Below are 23,170 nucleotides of genomic sequence, written 5' to 3' on the forward strand. Positions count from 1 at the left end.
GAGTGTTTTTCACTGCATGAATATCTTGGCTTGTGACTTTTCATGTCACCTCTTAAAAGCATTATGTTGCATAAACATTGTTTAGTAGCCAACTGGCAAGTAATCAAGATGTACAGAATTATGAGACTATGAGTTTTGAATCTGAAAACACTAAGGGTTTATGAATAAAGAACCAATAAGGCCCAAACTAATACCAGACCTCCACAAGACCCAGACCAACACTACACATCTTGAGACCCAGACAAATAAAAGGCCCCAATAACCTGTCAGTCCATTTTAATAAAGTTAAAATATAGAAACAGAATTTTTGTCACTTTATGCAGTGAGAACATCTGAACCCAAAGCCTTTTATTTTTCTAGTGAAGTTTGATGTTTATTAGATTGGGAGCCTGTGGAATGAATTGCAATGAAGTGTCAAGGTTAGCTCTGTGTCATCTGCCTCCAAATTACTCTAGTGACTGTGTGTTTCAAAACACAGTCCTAAGATTTTTCTGAAACCGTTCTTTCACAGACTTTCCCATGGAGCGGCTCAACAGGTATTAGTAATCAGCCTCCTCATCTCCTCTCACTCCACACACTGCATCTTTATGGGAATTATATCACATACAACACCACTGACAAGCACCAGACTCCTGAGGCTTTCACCTGCCTTGCTTTAATATAAATAGTTTTTTTTTCTTGTCATAAGGATTGCTGACTAGATCTAATATATCTGTAGTCCTTCTAGGGACTAGGGGTGATGTGTATCGAATTCACAGCAAGCCCTTTGTTCAGAATTACACTCCCACCTTCTCAAAAGTCCAATCCCCAACCTTTTCAATTTCTTTAAGGTGGTTGTGGCAGACTTGCTGTGTTGCATAGGGAGCCCCTTCACTCTATTGTAAGATGTGGAATGTAGTTGAAAAAGTAAGCACTTTTTCCATTCTGCTCTGGAAAGAGTTTTTTTCTAAATACAATGGGGTCCAAAAGTCTGTGACCAATGCCTAGCTTTTTTTTAGCATCTTAAATCCTCTTGTTTATTTCCAGGTTTAAATTCAATTTTGAATCCCAGATTTTCAGCGTGTTCTCAGACTTAAGAATCATCTGTTTCTCTCCATCTCTCAGCTTGATGGGGTGCTTTATCAAGTGAAATGTGTAAACCTGCAGCTCCCAAACTTGCCAGCTGCAGGGTTTAACATTGAGGACTCAGTGCATTAACAGAGATGCTTCTTCAAATTCTGATCCTTATAGGAGCATTAGACATCTTAGAGAGCAGCAGTTCACATCACTTAATGATTTTGCCTTTTGGCAGAAGAGCAGTCGAAGAACAAACTGCAGTGCGAATGTGGATCTGCCAGATCTCTTTATCCACATCATATCTCCAAGAGACAGTCCATTAGGTTTGCATTGATTTGTCACATAAATGGATTCAGGAAAAAAAAAAAAGGCTCCCCGATTGGAATTGAACCTTAACAGTTTTATTGAGTTTGCAATAAGAATAGAATAAAAGAGCATGTGTGCAGTCATTTATGAGAAGAATGTTTTCAGTAAAAAATTGCTTATTTGATATTTGTCAAAATAAAATATTTACAACCAAATGAGCGAAACTGGTGTAATTTAGTTTTACATTCAGGTTGTGGTTTTGTAGTTGCTGCTGTCTGCAGAAAAAGAAAACGTTGTAATAACATGAAATGTGATCTCTGTATTATGGTATATTGCATCTGAGGCAGCAGTAATAGCAATTCATTAGTCTGTACTTCTACACCTTTGTGATACACACTCACAAGCTATGGAGATTTTCCATTAGTGATCGCATTTCGATTTCAGCAGCTCCAGACTCTGTGAAAACATCACTTAGCTGCCGATGGGGAGGCTTTTCAAGTGCTCTTTACATCAGATAGGAAATTTCCTCAGCATGCAGGGGCAGCTTACACCGGAGTCAGACTTAACCTAGATACTGTTAAGAGTCTAAGCCTGTCAACGTATGACGGCACTGAATTTGTGAGCTCCAAATGTTAAAAAGATGCTGTCCTATATTAAAATGATTTGCCCTCACAAAAACATGTTTGGACTTCAGACCTTGATCAAGTTAGACACCATATTGATTTAACACTGATGAAAAAAAAAGGCTGTGAGGACTAGACTTACTGTCTTTACAATGGCATGCAGTGTATAAAGGTCCCAAATCATGTAATTTTCACAACTCACAGCTTTTAAAACTTTTTTAAAAAGTCTTAGTCTACTGACAGTTTTTTTTTCTCAGAAAGATGTTACTTCAGCTGAACAATCGCTTTATTAAACAACAGTACAGTCCACTAAACTCCAAGTACTTCCATCTCTCACAGCCTCGTTTTCATTCATCTCAAAAATTAAATATGGTGCCACTCTGACTAAGGTCTGTACCATAATGCAATAAATATTATTTGAAGTTGAATAGCAGTAAATAGTCATAGATGTGTTATTTATCAGCGTACCATGGTTATAACATCTGCTACCATCATCCATGGTACAGGTCTCAGATGTTTGCTGTTTTGGAGACTTATTTGTGCTTCTATGCGGATACAGCATGATAATGCTAAAAGCCATTAGAGCATATGTTATTTTTTTGAAACAGTTGTTTTGGTCTTCAATTTATTATTGACTGATTTGTCATTTAGAGATAAATATTGACTGTTTGACTCACAGTGGGGCTCTTGGAGCCACATTATAAATGGAGATAATTTGACTGATTGGTAACGGATACATTAATAAAGAACATTTTTTATCACTGTCAGTCCTATTGAGCTGCCTGCTCATAGTGTATTGTCTGCTGGTTCAGTGAGGAGAGAGAGACTGCAGGAGTCTGGCGAGAACAGGAAGGCTTCCATCAGTAACCACTAGAAGCATTTGCAGGCTTTTGTACAACACCGTCTGCCATCAGTCATAGCACTTCCAATAAAACTTCCATCTCTTTATAACATCACTACAAAGCCACTACACTGCTGTGAGAAAAGATGTGCAAGTCAAAGTTGAGATGAAGAAAAATGCTAACTTCTATTCCAGTTTAATGAGGTATGCCGGCACTTATTTTTAACAGTTCTGTACGTATAGTTGACAAATGTACAGTATTTGCTCATTACACTTCCATTGTAAGTTTTTGATTTGGTATTTTTTAGTTTGATTAAAAAAAAAATATATATATATATATATATATATATATATATATATATATATATATTTTTTTTTTTTTTTATTTTAAGCCTCAGTCTATGATTCCATCCAGTCGGAGGGTTTCAAACATGTTTGATATTTTGAGCCAATTTTAGAACACATAACATAGTTTTCATCTGTCATGAGTCTCCTAGCAACAAGGCACATGTTTCTTTGTGAGTTTGCTGCATTCTAACAAATTGACCGTCTGGTATCGTGTGATCCTCAGTAGTGTTTGATGCCCAGTTTTTCTCTGTAACCATTTTCAGAATCTCCTAGTTGATGCTGCCTATAGTGTGTTAAAACATGTTGAAATTTTCAGCTTTCACTCCTGTAGTTTATTTCAGCCTTTATTAGCTTGAACCTGCTCCCATCCACCTGAACAAAATAGCGTTGTCCTCCCTCACACAGGGCAGAATTAGCATGTATAGTCTCTGTTGATCAGCCCTAGTGATGATTCACTGCACTGCCTCCACAAAATGGCTGTGCCAATATGTCATTTAACCCAAAGCTGTGATTTGCCCTGTTCACCGAGCACTTATCTCTCCCGTTCAGGGGAAGCAAACAACAACAGTCAAGACAAACAGCCTGCATCATAAATATAATACCATCTTCCATTTGGACATATAGATCTGTCTGTCTCAATGTTTGATGCATCCTAGTGCATTTGAAGGTGTGTTATTTACATATTAGCGGGTTAATATTACAGTTCTTGGAGGTGTAGCAGAAGGTATGAAAGGATATTGTATGTGTGCTATACATTTTTGCACGAGAAGTGTCTGGCAAACCTTGGAGAAGCCCAAAGTTGTGATCTTGAGAAAGCAAGACACATTAGCTGCTAAGATGCTCTTACGCTGTTTTGGAGTTGTGCCAGTGGAAGGTTTAAATGAAGGCTGGGTTTCCTCTGTGTGTAGGCAGAGGGCTTTAGTTACTGATTGATATGAACCAACCTAAACCTTCAGCAATCAGCAGCTCATTATCTCAGCAAAATTACTGCACCATCCAGCCCAAACAACTGTAATGAGCTAGCATAAAGAATCAGGTATCTGATCCACCATCATCTCCCTCAACTTTGGATGCAGTCTCTCTTTCTCTCCCTCTCAATGAAGCATGTTTTTCCCTATTACTTCCCCAGTCATTGGTTATACTCTCGCTGCTTTGACTTTTCTTTCACTTTTAAGATCCCTCTCTCTTTTCTTCAGTTTTAGTTAAGTCACTCATTCCTGAGCACACAGGTGATGGATTTTACACTCTGTGCCCTTGCCTTTGAGACCCAAAGTTTTCCAATATGTCTTCTCTGCTTGTTTCCTGCAGGGTCCCATTGACAACGATGTGGTCATTCATGTGGCCCTGATAGCAGAAAGTCAAAGGTAAGTACATTTCTCATGTCTTTCTCTCTTCGTCCTGTGGTCTAATTGATGCATGCACACTAATTATTGGGCAATTCGGTAGCCTTCATCTATCAGCACTCTCATTTAAAGCTGTTCTGGTGAAATGGGGAGGTGAAAGAGGTCATGTGGCCAGCTGGTCCCAGCCAGACCTGCTCTGCAGTTCATTTAACATTGTTCACCCCAGCGCTTAACCCACCTCTCCCCTTATTCACCTTGCAAAAATTAATCAGGATTACTTGTCTAACTCAACCATCAGTACATTCATTTAAATCAACAAGTTTGTCCAATCAAAAGCAATATAGTACATTAATAAGAAATAATTTTTTCTACAACTAGAATCGCTTATAATGTGGTTTGTTTTTAAGGGATAGAATGTAGCACAACAATTGCACCAAATGGAATTGCAATAGATTGATTGTTTCCAAACACATGGAAGAATACGGACTGTGATCTCAAGATAACAAGCCAATAAAAAGAATAATGTTGGCTTCTAGACGTTTGTCATTATTTTTGCATTTCCTTTTTGATTCCACTAATGGTGCAGAAATTACACACAGCACCTTTAATATAATTAGTTTTAATGTTTAATAGTTTCTGCCTTGCTTGTGTTTTTCAGATTGCAGGTCTTTCTCAACACCTATGGCATCCAGACTCAGACCCCGCAGCAAGTGGAGCCCATTCAGATCTGGCCCCAGAAAGAGCTGGTGAAGGTATCACGGTTCAATCCATCATACTGGCCAACAAACAAATCTTCCACACTGATCAATCTCAGTGACAGTCGCTCCATTAGACTGTTAGTCAGTGTGGATTGACTGGCACATCAGTCATGTCAGTCAGTGAATTATTTTTGCATGCTCTTAAAAGATTTACACCACGGATTGAACCTCGAGAGTGCACTTAGTTCGACTCTGAAAATAGATTTAAATGTTATCTCCGAGATATAAATGTCCTTTGTGGAAATACTTGCAAAATATTAATTAAATATGACAATATATCAATAGAATGTAGTAATCATTTATTGACCAACCTAGTCTAAACGTATTTAACTTATCATAAATCATATTTTTACAATATTTTTAGGGCTCTCAAATCATTTGCTAAATGTTATTCCTGCCTATTCTGTTTGTAATCGGGAGTGCACAGAGCAATGTGTGTGATAGTGTTTACATGTTTGTTCTTCTGTCTGTGGGTGTGTGAGTGGGCGGTAAGGTTTTGTCATTGGAACGTGCAATTTACTGCGGTTAGGTGTAAAAGCTGTTTGAAATTAGAAGCCCAGCAGTATCTGCTTCTCTTGACTATGTTTTTCTGCTGTCAGTTTTGTGTATGTGTGCTACAGTATCCATTAGAGAGAATGATGATCTGCTGAGTATGCCTCTGTAAGGATGCTAACTCCGTGGCTGACCGATCACAGACAGCTGGTGCTCTCTAGATAGGGTTCCCTACTTTACATCAGCTGCATCACATTCATTGCTGTCACCTTTTTTGGGAAATATCACATTTGCCTAATGATACACATTTGAATGTTTCTTTTATAAAGGAAGAATAGCGCCAGGTCAGTTGCTGGTCTTTTTATTATGAAATTATTTGATAAAATGATTGATTATTGATTAAATTATTAATTTGTATTGGTTTACACTACCGCTTCAAAGTCAGCAGCCATTCCTCCAGTCTTCAGTGTCACATGATCCTTCAGAAATCATTCTAATAGGCTGATTTGGTGCTCAAATAACATTTATCATTTGTATTATTCTTTGTGCTGCTTAATATTTTTGTGGAAACCATGATTGATGGATAGAATGTTTAAAAATAGATTTGAAATATAACCGTTATATTTACTGTCACTCATGATCAATTTGAAGTGTCTTTGCTGAATAAAAGTTTTTTTTTTTTTTTAAGGAATTTTTTTTTTACTGATCCCCAAATTTTAAACGGTAGTGTAATTTGATTATTATACTATTATTTTCACATTCAGTCAGTTTTATAATTAAAACCATTCTATCAATTCAAGCAAGAGTCCATGTTCAGCTTCACATTGGGCATCTGATCAGTATTCAAATTTTTGATCAGCAAATTTTTGATCAGCAAATTCTAAACAAATTATGCACAGAAATACTGGAACACTGCTGTAGTTATCTTTTTACTGTGCGGGCCACGAAGAGTTTCGGACTCTGGGCAACACTCCCAATATAATCTCTGAAGCTGTCTACACTGTCTTTTACACTCTAAATCTCTTCTGATCTGTGTTGGCTGTTACTCAGTCTGCATGGTGAGCAGTGCAACATACAAATCGAAAATCTTTCCAAATTACTGTCGATGTCTTTCGCTTTGGTTCTACACCAGCTTGTGTCAGATGATGTTTCTTCAGCACTCATTATCCTGTGCCACAACAAAAAGATTAAAAATGCATTCATGGATCAGACTGCTCACACTAGCTTGCTCATCCTTTCAGATGAACTATATTTTAATGTTGTATACTGAACTATATGAACTATATACAACTCTGTGACTGGTTACAATGCTCAATTGCTGTAAATGCTTTAGAAAATGTTTACACAGTGGTTATAGAGCTAAATTAAATGCCCTCAACACTTTTCATGATTACTTCATTGTGGATGTAATTCAGCTGTAAACTTGATCTTTTGTGCATCCGTAATGTACAGCTCTATCTTATACAAATCCAAGAACCTGGTATTCTTGAACAATCACGTAAAATATAAGTGCAGATAAGAGAGCAGTTCAGAGGTTGACATGCTGTTTCTAATCCAAGCATCAAGGCTGCTGAAAGCGATAATAGCGTGAACGTCCTTTGTATTGGCTATTGTAGCAGCCTGGCTTCACTGCCCCTCTTGATGTTCTTCAGGCTTAACATGTGTGACATTTGCAGGTTTCGTGTCAAGCATGTTGAGCTCCTGATTAGAGAGAAGGGCACTCCAGATTCAGTTGTGTCTTCTCCTCATTGCTATTCTCCACACAAATGTTCCAAGGTACAGAGGTCAACCGAGAGAAAAAGAGTTCTGGAGAAAAAAGCTGTCTTGAAAATTTGACAACTGGTTTGTGTCTAAATTAGCAGCTCTTTTCCTGTGTCAGTTGGATATGAGCTGGGTTCTTCACAGCAGGGTTTATTCAGCTCGTTCTGTTATTTTTTTCTGTTTATCAGTATGCAGTATGCAGTACACTTTTGTACGGGAGTGTTATTCTGAGAAGGTCAGAGAGAAATAGAGCTCCATCTAATGTCGTAAAGATGTCAGTACACTGTGTCTTTGAGAAGGGGTTCAATTTGTGGCTGTTAGCCAAACCCAAAATTTACACACTGGTACTGTGAGAGGAAAAATCAGTCTAATAGTAAGTCCAAATTTCTCAACGTGGACCGATTACAATACAGTTCAAAAGGTTGGGGATAGTATTATTATTATTTTTCTTACATTTATTTATTTGTTTGACAGAAATTGATACTTTTGATAAACAAGGACACATTAAATTGATCAAAGATGACAATAAAGACATTTATAATCTAAAAAATTTCTTTCAAAGAAAAAAATGTAGAATCACAGAATCCTGGAAAAAGAAAATATCACACTTTTCGTACTTCATCAAGCAGCACAATCTACACGTTTTAAACTGAAGTCAGAAATGTTTTCTTGAGCACCAAATCAGCATATTAGAAGCATTTCTGAAGGATCATGTGACACTGAATATTAATAATGGCTGCTAAAAATTCAGGTTTGCCATCATAGGAAACATTACATTTGAAAATGTTATTTTAAATTGTAATAATACTTTACAATATTATGGTTAAACTGTATGAGCACAAGAAACTTATTTAAAAAACATAACAAAAAAATCTTACCTGAAAGCTTTGAATGTAAAGTGTTTTTGCCCATACACACACACAAAACACTTTTCAAATGTATATACAAAATAGGACCAGTCTTATTAGACTCAGGGTAAGCAAGAATCTACCTACTTAGCGACATTGTGAGCTTTTGCTAAGCAAAGTTAATGAATCTGGTTATTCCTACAGTTTTACACAGCAAAGGGTTGTGATTTTAGAATCTTAGATTGAAACCTAAAGTTACCATGAACTACCCTTGAGTAAGACCCTTAACACCAAGTTGATCCAATGAACCAGAGACTCTAATAAGTGTACTGTAAGTTGTGATAGATGAAAGTATCATCTAAATGATAAATGAATAGTTAGTAATGCTTAGAAAGAGAGCAGCATCCTTGAGGTCAGGAGGAGGTGTTGTGAAATTGTTATGCTCAAATAATGGCTTAAATGCTCAGATTTCTTTGTCTTAATTAATGGCACTAAGACCTTGTGAAAAATATTACAGTGGCGTTTGACCATCTTGAAACTGTAATGTTTACTGGCTTGTCTGGCTTATGCTGATTCTTGTGCCAGGAATGAGGGGATATTAATAATCAAAGTAACAGGTGTTCCCCATGGGATACGGTTTTATCTGGTGAAATCTCACTCAACATTGCCTTTGCTTTAAAAAGCACACCACTCAACAAAACCAGTCATGCAAAAGCCTACACATACCCTGTCATGACTGGTTTGTTGACCTTTTCTCCAGGGAAATAATCAGTCTTTCAGAATCAACTACTGAACAAAACATACATGGTATTAATTAATGGTTACACATGGCTCCTGTGCTATAATGCCTTGTACAATGCCTTTACACACATAATGGACTGGTATTCTAGTTGTTAATGGGTCTGATTTGATCTTTCCAGGCTTACCGCTTCCTTGCCATCAATAAGAAGCTCGGATTGAGTGGGAGACCGGAGAGACCTGTTGGCTGCATTGGCACTTGCAAGGTAAAAAGTGTTCTTTGTGGTTGAAACTATGATAATAAATATTATTCCAGTTCTAAGAAAAAATATCATTGTGTGCAATATTTTTGTGCACTATATTCTAAGCCATGCATTGGCTGTGTGTGAGAAACATACTGGGCCCTATAAAACACCCGGCGCAATGCGACGCAAGTGTGTTGGCTAGTTTCAGTCCGGCGCCGTTCGCATTTTCCCGTCCAGCGTCACATCGTTTAATCAGCAAATGCATTTGCGCTCATTTTTATGCCCATAGGCGTGCTGGTCTAAAAGAAGAGCTGTGTTCTGGCGCAATGCTATTTTAATGAGCTGAAAATAGACCAACTCAAACCTGGTCTAAAATCTGCCACAATGTTTTTTCTTTGTTATTTAAAGAGCGTACACGCTGCTTATTAAACACAGGGACGCACAGCACCACACAAACATGCCAAATACAAAAAATTAAAGGATTGCTATGCATAAGATTTTTTTTGTAGGCTAAATATATATATATATATATATATATATATATATATATATATATATATATAAAACATAATGGATACATGTATCAGAATTAGGCTATCTATTTGCTCGCTCCAGTTCCGTTTCATTTCGAAGACGCGTTCTGTCTTTGCGCTTGCCAAATTCCACCATGTAAATAGCAAATCCGTCATGGCACGAGCGCAACTGGCTATTAAAGGGAATGGAAGATGAGACTCTGATTGGTTTATTGCACGTTACGGCCAAAAAACACTCATTAAGAGAATAAGGACAACCCGTTTAGACCATGCGCCCGGGCGCGCCAACCGTTGCTCCGTCGTTAAAATAGCTAAAGTTGATTTGGACACACCCTGAGCGCACCTGCACCGTGTGCTTTACACTTTGTATTTAAATCATTAAAATAGGGCCACTGAAATTTAAGGTAATGGACTGAAATTTAAGGTATTGACTAATCTTCTTCCAGTAAAATGTTATTTTCAGTGAACTGGACAATATGTTTTACTTTCAAACTGAATGATTTATGCATGTATCTGACCGATTTGTTCACAAATGATTTAGTTGAAGCAGTTTTTGTGTTTACATCTTGCTAATTGTTTTTCCACAAATCCAGAAAATGGCTTTCGAAGACTTGGAAAATAGCATCCATTAAGTACTTTTATGGGTATTTTTCTTTTTTTTTTTTTTTTATTGTAGTGTCTTTTTTAGGAGCTTCACAACTATGATCACTTGTCATATAGCCTTGTGTAGCCAGACCTTCAGACTTACGGCAGAAGATTTGGGTCTGTATGAATTATAGATGATTGATTATAAGTCTATTGTTCTGTTCCAAATTCTGCTGAGCCTCGCGGCCTACTTCGTTTTTAAATATGATGACATTTGGAGAAGCTAAATGTAGGAACTCCAGAGTAATTGTCCTCTTTTTTTTGTTGGAGAATCGATTACGGTTAGTATGACAGTAGTGGGCAGTATGCAGCTTCTCACAGAAATACAGAGAGAGTTAGAGGGATGTTCATATGTCTGTCTGTGCAGAATGGATGGTGTTTTTCATATGCTGTCTGAGGTAAAGTTGCATGTAACGCATGAGGTCATTTCTCTCCCCCTTAGATTTATCGAATCCTTGGAAAGACTGTGGTCTGCTATCCAATTGTCTTCGATCTTAGCGACTTCTACTTGTCCCAGGATGTCATGCTTTTGATAGATGATATTAAGGTGAGTTTGGTGATATCACACCTCACTGGTTCCTCAAACAATGTAAGAAGAGGGCTCACTTTATGTCCCATACTTTGTCTGTCATTCTATATAAAGAAGAATAAACTTTAGGGCAATGGACAGAAACATTCCCCATAAATCATCAGTTTCAGCCCTCAGGGTTACAGAGTGTTTCTCCTGCTGTCTGCACTCTATTAATGCGTTTATGTTTGCATGTGTTTTGTAGAATGCTTTGCAGTTTATTAAGCAGTACTGGAAGATGCCAGGCCGGCCTCTGTTTCTAGTACTTATCAGAGAGGACAACATTAAGTAAGAGTCTCTCCCCTCAGCCAGATCCTGGTTTTGTTTGTGAGAGGTACAGAAATGAGTCTCTTTCTTTGCTAGGGGAAGCCGTTTCAACCCGATACTGGACATGCTGGCATCTTTTAAGAAGGGAAACATTGGAGGAGTCAAAGTTCACGTGGACAGACTTCAGGTGTGCTGCTCTTTACAAGAAATAATTTTACTGTTTATGAAAATCTTTTTGACTTCCACAACCAGCATTTCCCCACCTTTTCCTACCTGAGAAAGTATTATTAAAATATGAATTTATGGTTCTCTGAAATTTAATTAGACATGGGAAATATGAGAAATCACAAAGCATGGTTTTGAAATTATTATTTAAAGTCAGTAAAATATTTGTTGACAGTAAAGTTCAGATGACTGAACACACGACTGCAGACTTCACTACAGGTATTCCTGTTGAGTTGGCTTATAAACTACCATTCAAAGGTTTGGGGTTGGTAAGATTTTAAAAAAATGTTTGTATGTTACCTCTCTGAGTCTTCTTGTCTCTCAAAATAGTTCGACAGCGCCGTTGTTACCTTGCTTGTGAGAAATATCATGTAGCTTTTAAAATAAAATCGCCAGAGTAGCGATAACAACGTAAGTGTATGTTTCTGTGAGGGAGAGAGAGCTGAAGAGATAGGATATGTGGTTTACCTACATAATAGAGCGTAATTATGTTGCAAAACATGGAAATGTTGTTTTATCATATTGCTTACTATATTTATTTGTCTGGCCATTTGTTGTTGTGGGTTTTGGTTATTGTGCGGTTGTAAGATCTTTGAAATAACAGAAATCATTTGGCGAAGTGATATGGACATGTCATGCGGTCCAGAGCAGGGTTGTCAGGTTATCGCAACAAAACCCACCCAATAGCTACTCAAAACTAACCCAAAACTAGCCCAATCACATTTCGATGGGGGTTCCCCTGTAAAAATCTCATTCCGGGAGCAAAATACACATTTTCAGCTAAATATTACAGCTGTGTATCAGCAAGAATCTGATGATATGATACAGTATATAATGATAAATTGTGATACTGTATGCAAGTCAATATATTGGAATATTTCTTATTTTAGGAATAGGATATATTTTTAGGAAAGCTGTCATTAAGAAGACATCCCCATATGCAAACCTTATATATATATATATATATATATATATATATATATATATATATATATATATATATATATATATATATATATATATATATATATATATATATATATATATATATATATATATATATATATATATATATATTAAACAGAACACATTAGGATCTGCATTTACAATAATTAGTCCCTGTGACATTCAACATTATTGAAACAATTTTTGTACGGTATGAGTAAAGGGGGGGGGGAATTCAAGTGCTTGTTGAGTCTTTTTAAAATGTATTTTATAAAAAGACCATATGTATTTTTAGACTCTGCTTTAAAGATTCAGTTTAAATTTGCAATTGTGAAATACAATTTTGATCTGAACAAAAAAATTACATCTAACAACTGAATCTTGAATGAATCTTGTATGATTTATTTATTTTTAAATAATGATATAATATTTTTTGAGAATCGATACAGTATCACCAAACAAAATATATACAAATAATATTTTCTAACACCTCTACTAAATATCTTGTTATTCGGGTCGCTTTAGTCTCATGTAGTTCAAGCTGAAGGTCTGGAATTCATGGCAGCTTTCATTGGCCAAGGCCCACCCATGAGGCTGTTTGACCCACATTTCCAACTACCAATCACAGTTCGTTTCGTTCATCTTCACGTTTAGAGGCATGGAAATGTCGCCACAATAACAGACCAGTGTGTACAACTCGCGGACGTATTTGAAATATTTTATGCCACAAACTTTAAATATTTCACATACTTTTGAAAATCCAGCGTTTAGTTGATCCTCATAAGCACTGGTAGTCACAGTTGTAAACATGACGACTTTCTTCTTTCGTGAGGGGTTTGGCGTCAAGGTATCTTTGTTTCCAGATGGATTGTTAAAGAACGCGACACATGTCTCATGGAAATCCTGTAGAATTCAACCAATCCGATAACGACTTCGACATTCCTGAAGTGTTTCCACTTTTGTGTCCCATATGCATCAGACGTTTAGCCAACGGTCCGTGGGCGTGACATCTGAGGCTGAGACTAGGGTTGCTTCAACCTGCGGACATGAAAAGCAACCCACGGCAACAGTGTTAAAGTAGCCCAATTCGACTTAGCAACACTAGTCCAGAGCTGTGCGTGTCCCTGAAAATAATTGTACACTTATGAACGTTTGTCAGCCAATCAGATACTAGGTAGATTATAGTGTATTATAGTGATAGAGATCATTATAAAGAATATCACAAAAGGGGCAAATACTCTTTTTACAGTACTTTATTGCTTAGCTTGTTGAGTAACAGTCATTTAGGACATATTACATGCATCATTGCATGTCTTGTCTAAATGCCTGTGTGTTCCCTTCGGTCTAATGTAACATTCTTTGTGGAAACTCTGTAGACCCTGATTTCAGGCGCTGTGGTGGAACAATTGGATTTCCTTCGTGTCAATGAGGCTGAGTAAGAATTAACCTCCATTTACACATTTGCCTTTCTCTCCACCTTTGTTCAATATGGTTTACTTATTGAGGCAATAGAAGCAAATTACCCTCACGGTTTCTAATGCATGCCTCAAATTAATCTTCCATTTCCTATTGACAAAATACCTTCATGTTCTTCTTTAGGATCCCAGAGTTTAAGAGCTTTGAGGAGCTGGAATTGCCCAAGCACTCGAAAGTAAAGCGTCAAACCAGCACCCCGAATGCCTCGGACCTGGAGCAGCAGCCGGAGATCAACGTTGAGGAATGGCTCCATAAATCCACATTTGAGATTCTACAGAAATTCAATGTGAGCCTACTATCCTGCCCATGTGTTATTATGAGTCTACTATAGGTGCTCTTATATAACTCATAGTCTGTTATCAGGACTGTGACTGTCTGGCCAGTCAGGCCCAGCTGGCAAGTATTCTCCTCAGAAAAGAAGGTCCTGAATTCTTCAGTAGAAATGGTATGTGGTTTCTCTTGATTTCTGTGGCTGAAGTATTTCAGCGATCTAAAAATGGTGAGCTTTTTAAAGAGCCACAGGACACTTCTTAAAGCATGGCTGCATTTATAGCTCATCTGAATGAAATGTCCACAACTGTAATCCATTTAGTGCCTTCATGGCTAAGTAAGTGGGTTGGCAATGCTAGCTCACACCCTTGTCACGGTCTTAATTCCCATAGTAACAGTTTATCTCATTGCTCAGGACGGTTCACACTCTTAAACGGACCTATTGAACAAGCGTGGAAAGATTAAATATATGCTTGTATGTGATTTTATGTTGCAGTCCGGAGCTTCCACATGTCTTTTGCCAAAAAAATGTTCCAGGGATGTTGTCTGAAAATGTGTTTTTGTGGATAACGTGCCATTCTTAATCCTCCTTTATGTTCAGAGAATCTTAAAGATGACATGGAGAGAATCTACAGAAGAGCAGGCAGCAGGAAGCTTTGGTAAGGGTTTCCTCTCAACACCATATTCTCCAGAAGTAATTTAGCGTTGCATTATTTTCTCGCTGGTGGGGTTAAAATAAGGAACTCTTGATATATTTATGGCTATTTTGTTTATATCTCTTCTTTGTATATGTCTAATGTTATATACAACTAAACACACTATGCGCATATCTATATATTCTTAAATTCGCAAACCTCATGTAGGCTGGCGGTGCGTAGTGCTGCGGCCGTTATCCAGAAGTTTGCCGGTTCTATAGCTCCCCATATTACCACTATGTTGGTCCATGGCAAGCAGGTAATTGGCCAGTGGGGCACACAACCTCTGCATGTGTGGTGTAACTGTTGACTCTGTGCCGACGGATGTGTTAACTCATGAGCACGCAGCACTCATCCTTTGTTGTGTCTTTCATTACATCCGCTCACTCAAGCTGTTATAATCATGCACAGAGAAGCCATGTAGTTCATACATTTTTTTTTTTTTTACTTTTATAATTGTTATTTTGCGTATAAGGTATTTTTTTGGGGGGGGGGGTGAACTATTTTATATCCTTCATTACACAAATCTGATAGCTGGGGTTGCCACTCTAACGGTCTCATTTGCAGTTTGTTTGTGAGCTAAACCCCATTATGTCTGTGAAAGTACAACCTGTCCATAACACCTATTGATATTAATTCCTCAAAGGAATCCATCAGCTAAAAATGAAATTGGTGAACATTAAAATAGGTTCGCTGAAGTCATGGATTCAATTTCCAACATCGTGAGATGATGACTTTGTATAAAAGCGCTTGCCAAATAAATGAATAAATTAAAGGACATGTGAATTACAAAAGTGTAGCGAGTCTAACTTTGTATTATAAAGTGTATTCCAGGAGCAACAGCAGCTGGGTCTGAATGCCCAGTGCTACTTTCTCACTTTGAGCTCTCCTGATCGTTTTCGTCCCACAGGGCCTAGCTTGAAATAATAGTGAGGATTTAAATGCTACAGGGGGTCAAAATCTTGAAATATATAACATTGTCTCATTTATTCAAGTGCGCATTATGCTACAATACAATTGGATTTTTTTTTTTTTGTTTTTTTTTTTTTAAACACAAAGTTGTTTTTGGTGATACAGTGTATGTATTGAAATGAAATACTTCTGACCTCCAGCTAAATAATTTGTCATTGTTTATGATACAGCAAGTCTTATTGAGTGGTGTTCATTACTTTATGGTTGGCAAGATGTTTTAATGTTCTTGAATGTAGACTTTTATGCTCACCAAGTCTGCATTTATTTGATCAAAAAATGCAGTAACAACAGTAATATTGTTACAATTATTGTAATATATTTAAAAATGTAATTTATTCCTATCATGGCAAAGCCGAATTGTCACGTTTGATTAATTGAATGCATCCTTGCTAAATAAAAAGTGTCCATTTATATATATATATATATATATATATATATATATATATATATATATATAATAAAAAGCAAACTTACTGACCATAAACTTATGAACAGTAGTGTGTCTATTTTAGGAATAACCTATATTTTGTAATTGGCTATAGTCCAGTCCCATTAATGTTTGGCTCCATTGAATGAGTGAGAATATCTCTGTTGTACTGTGTTGTGTTCACCAGGTCCGTTGTGCGCCTTGCTGCCAGTCTCTTAACTAAGCTAGTGGACAGCCTTGCACCGAGCATTACTAGCGTTTTAGTGCATGGCAAGCAGGTAAGTGGAAAACAGGAGCAGGGGCCTAAATAATTGGTATGAATAAAAACTCAAAGTCCCTGTCAAAGTCAAAAATATGAATTTCAATCCGGGATTTCCCACAAAAGTTTTACTGTTCACTGAATAAATTGACATCAAATGTATGTCGAAGTCATGATGGACTCCTCTTCCTATTATGCAACATGATAGTATCTAATTGCATCAGTTATCACCGCCAAAGCTAACCTGCTGCCCTTTCATTTGATGCTTCTGCAGCAAAATCGCTTTTACCCACAACTCCTGTAACCATCCCATTGTTTGTGCATTACATTTAACGTCATTATACATTTACCTTTCATTTGCTTTGTGTTGAGACAAACATTACGTGTGGTGTGGAGTGTTCATTTAAAGAACTGCCAAAGTTTCCCAACACAGGCCTGTTTAGCCTCTGGTGGTTGTGAAATGATTCATCAGAGTAGCGCACTAGCAGTGAATCTGCATATAAATGCCATCCTAGGGGCCTTATGTTGTGGTTAAGATAAATGGGTATGGTTTGGTTTGAAAATGGGTCATTCCTTGCATACAAGAGCAGTCTGAGCTGACCTGCATATAGAATTATAGTCCTAGCCCTATTTCATCTAAAGAAGCTGAGCCCTTTTCTGTGTTCTCCCTACTTAATGTGTATTTGGATAAATTGCCATAGTAGAGCAATACTGATGTCTGCTGGGAACTGTAAGGAGAACAGCAGATCATGCAAAACCAACTACCACGTACTTAAACCACACTTAAAAATATATGCATTTAATAACATAGATAAAATATAACCAAAGACCAAGATACATATCATACTAGATGTTTTATGGGACAAAGCTGGCCCCTGATGACCTTTGATTTGGCCCACCATACCATAAGAAAGGGATGAAGCATGCCATTCTAATTATTTATTAAATTATTTTTTTTATTTTTGCACTGAAATGTAGACAATGTACGCAAATTTGATTAAAAACAACAATAACAACAAAACCAATACAATAAAAAAAGTGGTATTAATTAACATTTACTTTTGGCTCATGGCCACTGTAATAATATTGTAATTTCAGTGTTTAAAAGGACATCTCGCATACGCTTACTACCAGTTTCATTCATTTTATTTTCTTGAAAACAGTATTTGTATTGGAGTGTTGTGGTTTTGTGATTTATACAACACACTCTCATGGCAATTCCTAACTGGTTTATGTTTTTGTCAATTGGTGGCTATTTTATTTGTGCTTTCATACAATATGCCTTCACCCTTCTGACGCTTTGATTTAGCTATGGACCTTCATGCTGTGTTCTCTCTAAAATAGCACGTTTCCCAAATCGCTTTGTACAAATTCATACAAAATCACCCCCTCTTAAAACGGTTACTTTTTGCCATGAGATCGGGTTGGATTTATACATTTTAAAATGAATGATCCTGGTTTGAGTTAGTGCAGTACATTTAAAACCGATTCAGAGGAAAAGAAACAAGCAAAAATGCATTACCTGAGAAATCATCCATCATGATAAAGACTGATGGCGGTTCTGTGTTACCAGGTGACTCTCGGCCTGTTTGGGCATGAAGAGATCGTGATCTCTAACCCCCTGTCTCCAGGGGTGATTAAAGACATCATATACAGCAAGTGCAGCCCCCATGGCGAGCGAGAGGCCGTGCTGCAGCAGGAGCTCGTCATCCACATTGGCTGGATCATCTCCAACAACCCAGAGCTGTTCAGTGGCATGCTGAAGATCCGTGTGGGGTACGCCATCACCGAGAGTTTCACAGCATAAGCCTAAATAATAAAACATGCTCACGTCATTAAGAATCAAATCAATGGAAATAGGTTCTGCACATTTTCTCTATCAATAATTTACATAAGTTACATGAAACGGTCTTTATTTGTCGTGCTTATTTTTCCATCAGATGGATTGTTCAAGCCATGAAGCACGAGTTGAAGATTCGTGCTGGGGACATGCCACCTCAGGACATCTACCAGATGTCCCCGAGTGATGTCAAACAGCTCCTGCTGGATGTCCTCCAACCTCAGCAGACTGGCAGGTGCAGGAGGCCCACCATCTGTGTGTTACTCTAGATACCTGCCCAGACTCAATTATCTCCTGTGTCCAAACACAACCGCAGTATACAGTTTATCATCATTTAATTAATCCTAACCCTTTTTAATTGGGCAGCTGAGGTTAATTGTCAAGTAAGAGAATATGGTCTTCTGATAATGGAATTGTAATGGTTTATTAGTTTAATGTTTCACAATATCAGGCTACAGTTGAAAAAAATTGGGCTCAGTAAGACTTTAAAGAGAAAAAAAAATTATATATATATATATATATATATATATATATATATATATATATATATATATATATATATATATATATAGGAATAAATTATATTTTAAAATTATTATATTTAAAATTGTATTTTAATTTGCAATAATAGTTCACAATATTACTGTATTTTTGATCAAATAAATGCAATCTTGTTCAGCGTAAAAGACTTCTTTCGAAAAGCATTTTGAATTCTACTGACACCAAATTTTGAAAAAGGAAAATAACTTTTTTTCCCAAAAGAATTCTGCTTCAGAGTTCGCATTCAATGATTTCTCCACTGCAACGGTTTTGAGGATTAATTTTAATTCTCCATACTTCTATAGATCGTGGCTCAATAGACGTCAGATCGATGGCTCGCTCAACCGCACCCCTCTCGGCTTCTATGACCGTGTTTGGCAAATCCTGGAGAGAACACGGAATGGCATCACGGTTGGACGAAAACATCTTCCTCAGGTAACTCATCTAAAAAATTAAGCATGGTATTGTTAAGGACCTATAGACCTGGATAAATAATTGCATCATTTATGGATAAACTTAAATGTGTTCAGAATATCTTCCGTTTGACATTACCACCTCGATCTTTCACTCTTTTGCAGCAACCTACTCTGTCAGATATGACCATGTATGAAATGAATTTTTCCTTGTTGGTGGAAGACACATTGAAGAACATTGTTTTGCCTGAATACAGGCAGATCATTGTGGAGGTTAGGCACAATTTAGTCCTGCCTATTTTGCAACGCTTGAATTTGTACTCTGCCATATCATTCACCTGCTGTTTGACCCTGTGTCTTTGACCTGAATGCAGCTGTTGATGGTGGTGTCAGTTGTGCTGGAAAGAAACCCAGAGTTGGATTTTCAGGAGGCTGTGGATTTGGACTGGCTGGTTAAGGATGCTTTTGCAGACTTTCAGAAAGACCGCAGCAGACTGGATGGCTCTGAGAAACAGGTGAGGGCAGATTTATTATGTGCAAGCGTTTTAGTTCAGTTAATCGTATTAAATGTTTTAATCAGTGTATACTACTATAAAAAGTTTGGGGTAAACTAAATTTCTAAGTGTTTTTGAAAACACTTATGGCTGCATTTATTTGAGCAATACTGATGAAACAGTAATATTATGAAATAGTTAAAAAAAAGAAAAAAAAAGTTTTCTAACTTATTATTTTAACGAAATTTATTCCTGTGATGTATCCAACTATGTTGACTAAATACACGTTTTTTTTCACATAGACACATGTCTATTCCCTCATTTTCACCTTTTACGATTATGTAATCTCTTTGAATTTATCTTTGTTTTGGTGGCTTTCCTCAGTAAATATTTATATGTGCAATGCATTAAGTTCAAGTTGGGACTTCTGTGGGAGCCATTAATCAGCATAATCATGTAATTAAAAGATTGAGAGCCCTATTATAAAGCACAGCAGACAGTATGCATCAGAATAGCATGTCTGCTTGCATTAGCATTTTGTGGTGATGTTACTAAAGGTATATATAATCCACAGGATAACATGGAGGCCTTCTACAACACACCAGCCCTGGGGAAACAAGGCACATGCAGTTACCTGACCAAGGCAGTAATGATCCAGCTGCTGCAGGGAGAGATGAACCCCAGTAAAGATGACCCATGTTCTGTCAGCTAACGCACCACACACTCCTGTCAGCATTACTTCGACTGCAATACAAGCCCAGTCTTGCTAACATTCGATTGTTTTTGTCTGGGATATATTATATAGTATATAAATAAAAAAAAAATATATAAGTATATCCATATTTGCATCTATTTTAAAAACACAGTTTACATCTTGTGTAAGAACCATTAAAGAATAACCTCATGCCTCATTTTAAACTATTAATTAAAGGTCAAAATGTCCCCTAACATCATACAGTAAAGTTCTGAACTAACTGCATGTCATTAATTCAGGATGTGGATTGAATAGAGCACTGTAGATGTTGTTGGTTATGAGCATAAAAGTGAATCTAGAAGCTGTTGTGCAAGTGTCTTTATTTTGAAAATTGATTATGTAGTATACAAATTCATCTTAACTTTATGTAGTTTGTATTTCATTTTGAGCTTGTTGTCAGTTTGCTTCCAAGCATGTGACTTAGTCAATATATCTCGTGTCACTTGCCTTTATGTATGTTTGAGTGGTATGAAAATTGTTGGAATGTTTTCACTGTAAGAACAGTATTTTCAGTCCATTATTACTTAAGGAAAATATATATTGAAAAATAAACTGTCCGTGTTTTAACTTGATTGCAATTGTCAGCCCTTTTCTCATCGTGTCAACTGCATTGAAAAACTCAAAGCTTTGACAGAAACATAAAAGATGCATGTGTCGAATAGTTATTAGGGTACAAAAGCTTAGCAGGAATCTTGTTTATCCGAGTGAGTGGGTGTTTGGATCAAGATTCTTATTTATCATGCTGTCCACTGCCTCTGCTTCGTGTATGTCAGAGCGATCAGATGTCTCCGCAGTTCTCCTGAGGAATGAGTCCCAAGCTCACAATATATTGAACATGGAGACTAGACTGAGCGTCAGACTGAAGAATCGGTATCTGACCCCGAGGCCAGATAGAAGCTTTGAATAGATGGAAACGAGATTACACACTGGCTTTTAAGGGCTGTAAAAAGCTAAATTACATTTACATTTACATTTATTCATTTAGCAGACGCTTTTGTCCAAAGCGACTTACAGATGAAAACAGTGGAAGCAATCAAAAACAACAAAAAAAAAGCAATGATATATAAGTGCTATAACAAGGTCCCAGTTAGGTTAACACAGTACACGTAGCATGGGATTTTAAATAATATAATAAATAAAAAGAAAACCAATAGAATAAAAAAAAAGAATAGAGCAAGCTAGTTAGAGGTCTTTACATATACACACACATATATAATTGCATAATAAAAGAAAAGGAAAAAATTGAATACAAAAAGATTAGAAAGGTAGTTAGATTTTTTTAAAGGGGGGGGTGAAATGCTCGTTTTCACTCAATATCCTGTTAATCTTGAGAACATATAGAGTAGTACTGCATCCTTCATAAATCCAAAAAGTCTTTAGTTTTATTATATTCATAAGAGAAAGATAGTCTGTACCGATTTTTCCCGGAAAAACACGACCGGCTGGAGGCGTGACGTGTGGGCGGAGCTAAAGAATCACGAGCGCGAAATGATAGGCTTTTGCGTTGACAGGATGTGGAAGCTGTGACATTACCGTGAGGGAAAACCCATCATCCAAAACAAACCATGGCTTACAGTCAGATTCAGCCGTTTATTTATGATCCAGAATCAGATCCAGAGGCTGAAACTGAACGAAAGCAGCAGCAGCAACGACTCGCTCCGAGCGGGGCTCGAACCCGGGTCTCTGGCATGGGAGGGGACGCACTAACAAGGAGGCAGAGATATTTTAAGCAGTTTTACTCACCGCCTGCGGTTCCAACACACGATCGTGACCCTTTTTCCTTGGGATTGCATCATCCTTAAGAAATAAACAATACGCAAATCCGTCGTCAAACTGGGCCTTGTGAACAAGCATCTTCGAAATGCAGGGAACAAACAAAAACACTTGCACAACTCCGTTGATGCTCTGTAAAAATAAACTCCATCCACTGGTCCCTTAATGCTGTTTTTTTTGGTAATCTGTGCAGGGTTGTCTTGCCCTGGCAACCAAAAACACACTTCTTTTGTGACTTTTCGCAACGCTCTCGCTCTGATCAGTGAATCGCTTTGATCAGTGAAGTCTGTTGTGCTCTCAGTGCTCTGCTCTACGGGAGCGCGCGCTCTTCCGGCAGAAGTGCCCTCAGGACCCATATAAGGAAATTCCGCTCCATCTAACGTTACACAGAGCCATACTCGAAAAAAACTTTCCAAAACTTGTGACAAACCGGAAGGAGTATTTTGGGAACAAAAATACTCCTTCAAACGTACAACTTAATTTTTGAAACTTTGTCCATGTTTAGCATGGGAATCCAACTCTTTAACAGTGTAAAAAACTCAGTATACATGAAATAGCATTTCACCCCCTCTTTAAGAATATAATTAGAATATTGAGTGTTAAAGTTACAGGGTCAAATAAAGATGTAAGAGATGTGTTTTAAGCCGATTCTTGAAGATGGCTAAGGACTCAGCTGCACTGATTGAGTAGGGGAGGTCATTCCACCAGGAGGGAA

General features: G+C 37.3%; 1 protein-coding gene across 3 annotated transcripts in view; it reads left to right on the forward strand.

Annotated features, from left to right (window-relative positions):
* The window catches only part of phkb (phosphorylase kinase, beta), a 56,981-nt gene extending 35,727 nt beyond the window's left edge, over positions 1 to 21,254 (forward strand). For 2 of the 3 annotated variants that reach the window (XM_026215649.1, XM_026215651.1), the window contains 17 exons: positions 4,483 to 4,538; positions 5,176 to 5,269; positions 9,297 to 9,380; positions 10,980 to 11,084; positions 11,311 to 11,393; positions 11,469 to 11,559; positions 13,919 to 13,977; positions 14,142 to 14,304; positions 14,382 to 14,463; positions 14,890 to 14,947; positions 16,570 to 16,660; positions 18,215 to 18,417; positions 18,582 to 18,716; positions 19,327 to 19,456; positions 19,600 to 19,707; positions 19,809 to 19,949; positions 20,503 to 21,254. In XM_026215649.1, coding sequence (XP_026071434.1) covers positions 4,483 to 4,538; positions 5,176 to 5,269; positions 9,297 to 9,380; positions 10,980 to 11,084; positions 11,311 to 11,393; positions 11,469 to 11,559; positions 13,919 to 13,977; positions 14,142 to 14,304; positions 14,382 to 14,463; positions 14,890 to 14,947; positions 16,570 to 16,660; positions 18,215 to 18,417; positions 18,582 to 18,716; positions 19,327 to 19,456; positions 19,600 to 19,707; positions 19,809 to 19,949; positions 20,503 to 20,640 — 1,821 coding nt within the window. In that variant the 3' untranslated portion in view covers positions 20,641 to 21,254. Of the gene's footprint in view, positions 1 to 4,482; positions 4,539 to 5,175; positions 5,270 to 9,296; positions 9,381 to 10,979; positions 11,085 to 11,310; positions 11,394 to 11,468; positions 11,560 to 13,918; positions 13,978 to 14,141; positions 14,305 to 14,381; positions 14,464 to 14,889; positions 14,948 to 15,151; positions 15,243 to 16,569; positions 16,661 to 18,214; positions 18,418 to 18,581; positions 18,717 to 19,326; positions 19,457 to 19,599; positions 19,708 to 19,808; positions 19,950 to 20,502 lie in introns of all 3 variants that reach the window. The other variant, XM_026215650.1, reaches the window with a different exon arrangement.
* Positions 21,255 to 23,170: the final 1,916 nt, after the last annotated feature.

Source organism: Carassius auratus, chromosome 32, assembly GCF_003368295.1.
Source record: "Carassius auratus strain Wakin chromosome 32, ASM336829v1, whole genome shotgun sequence".
In the NCBI taxonomy this organism is placed as follows: Eukaryota; Metazoa; Chordata; class Actinopteri; order Cypriniformes; family Cyprinidae; genus Carassius; species Carassius auratus.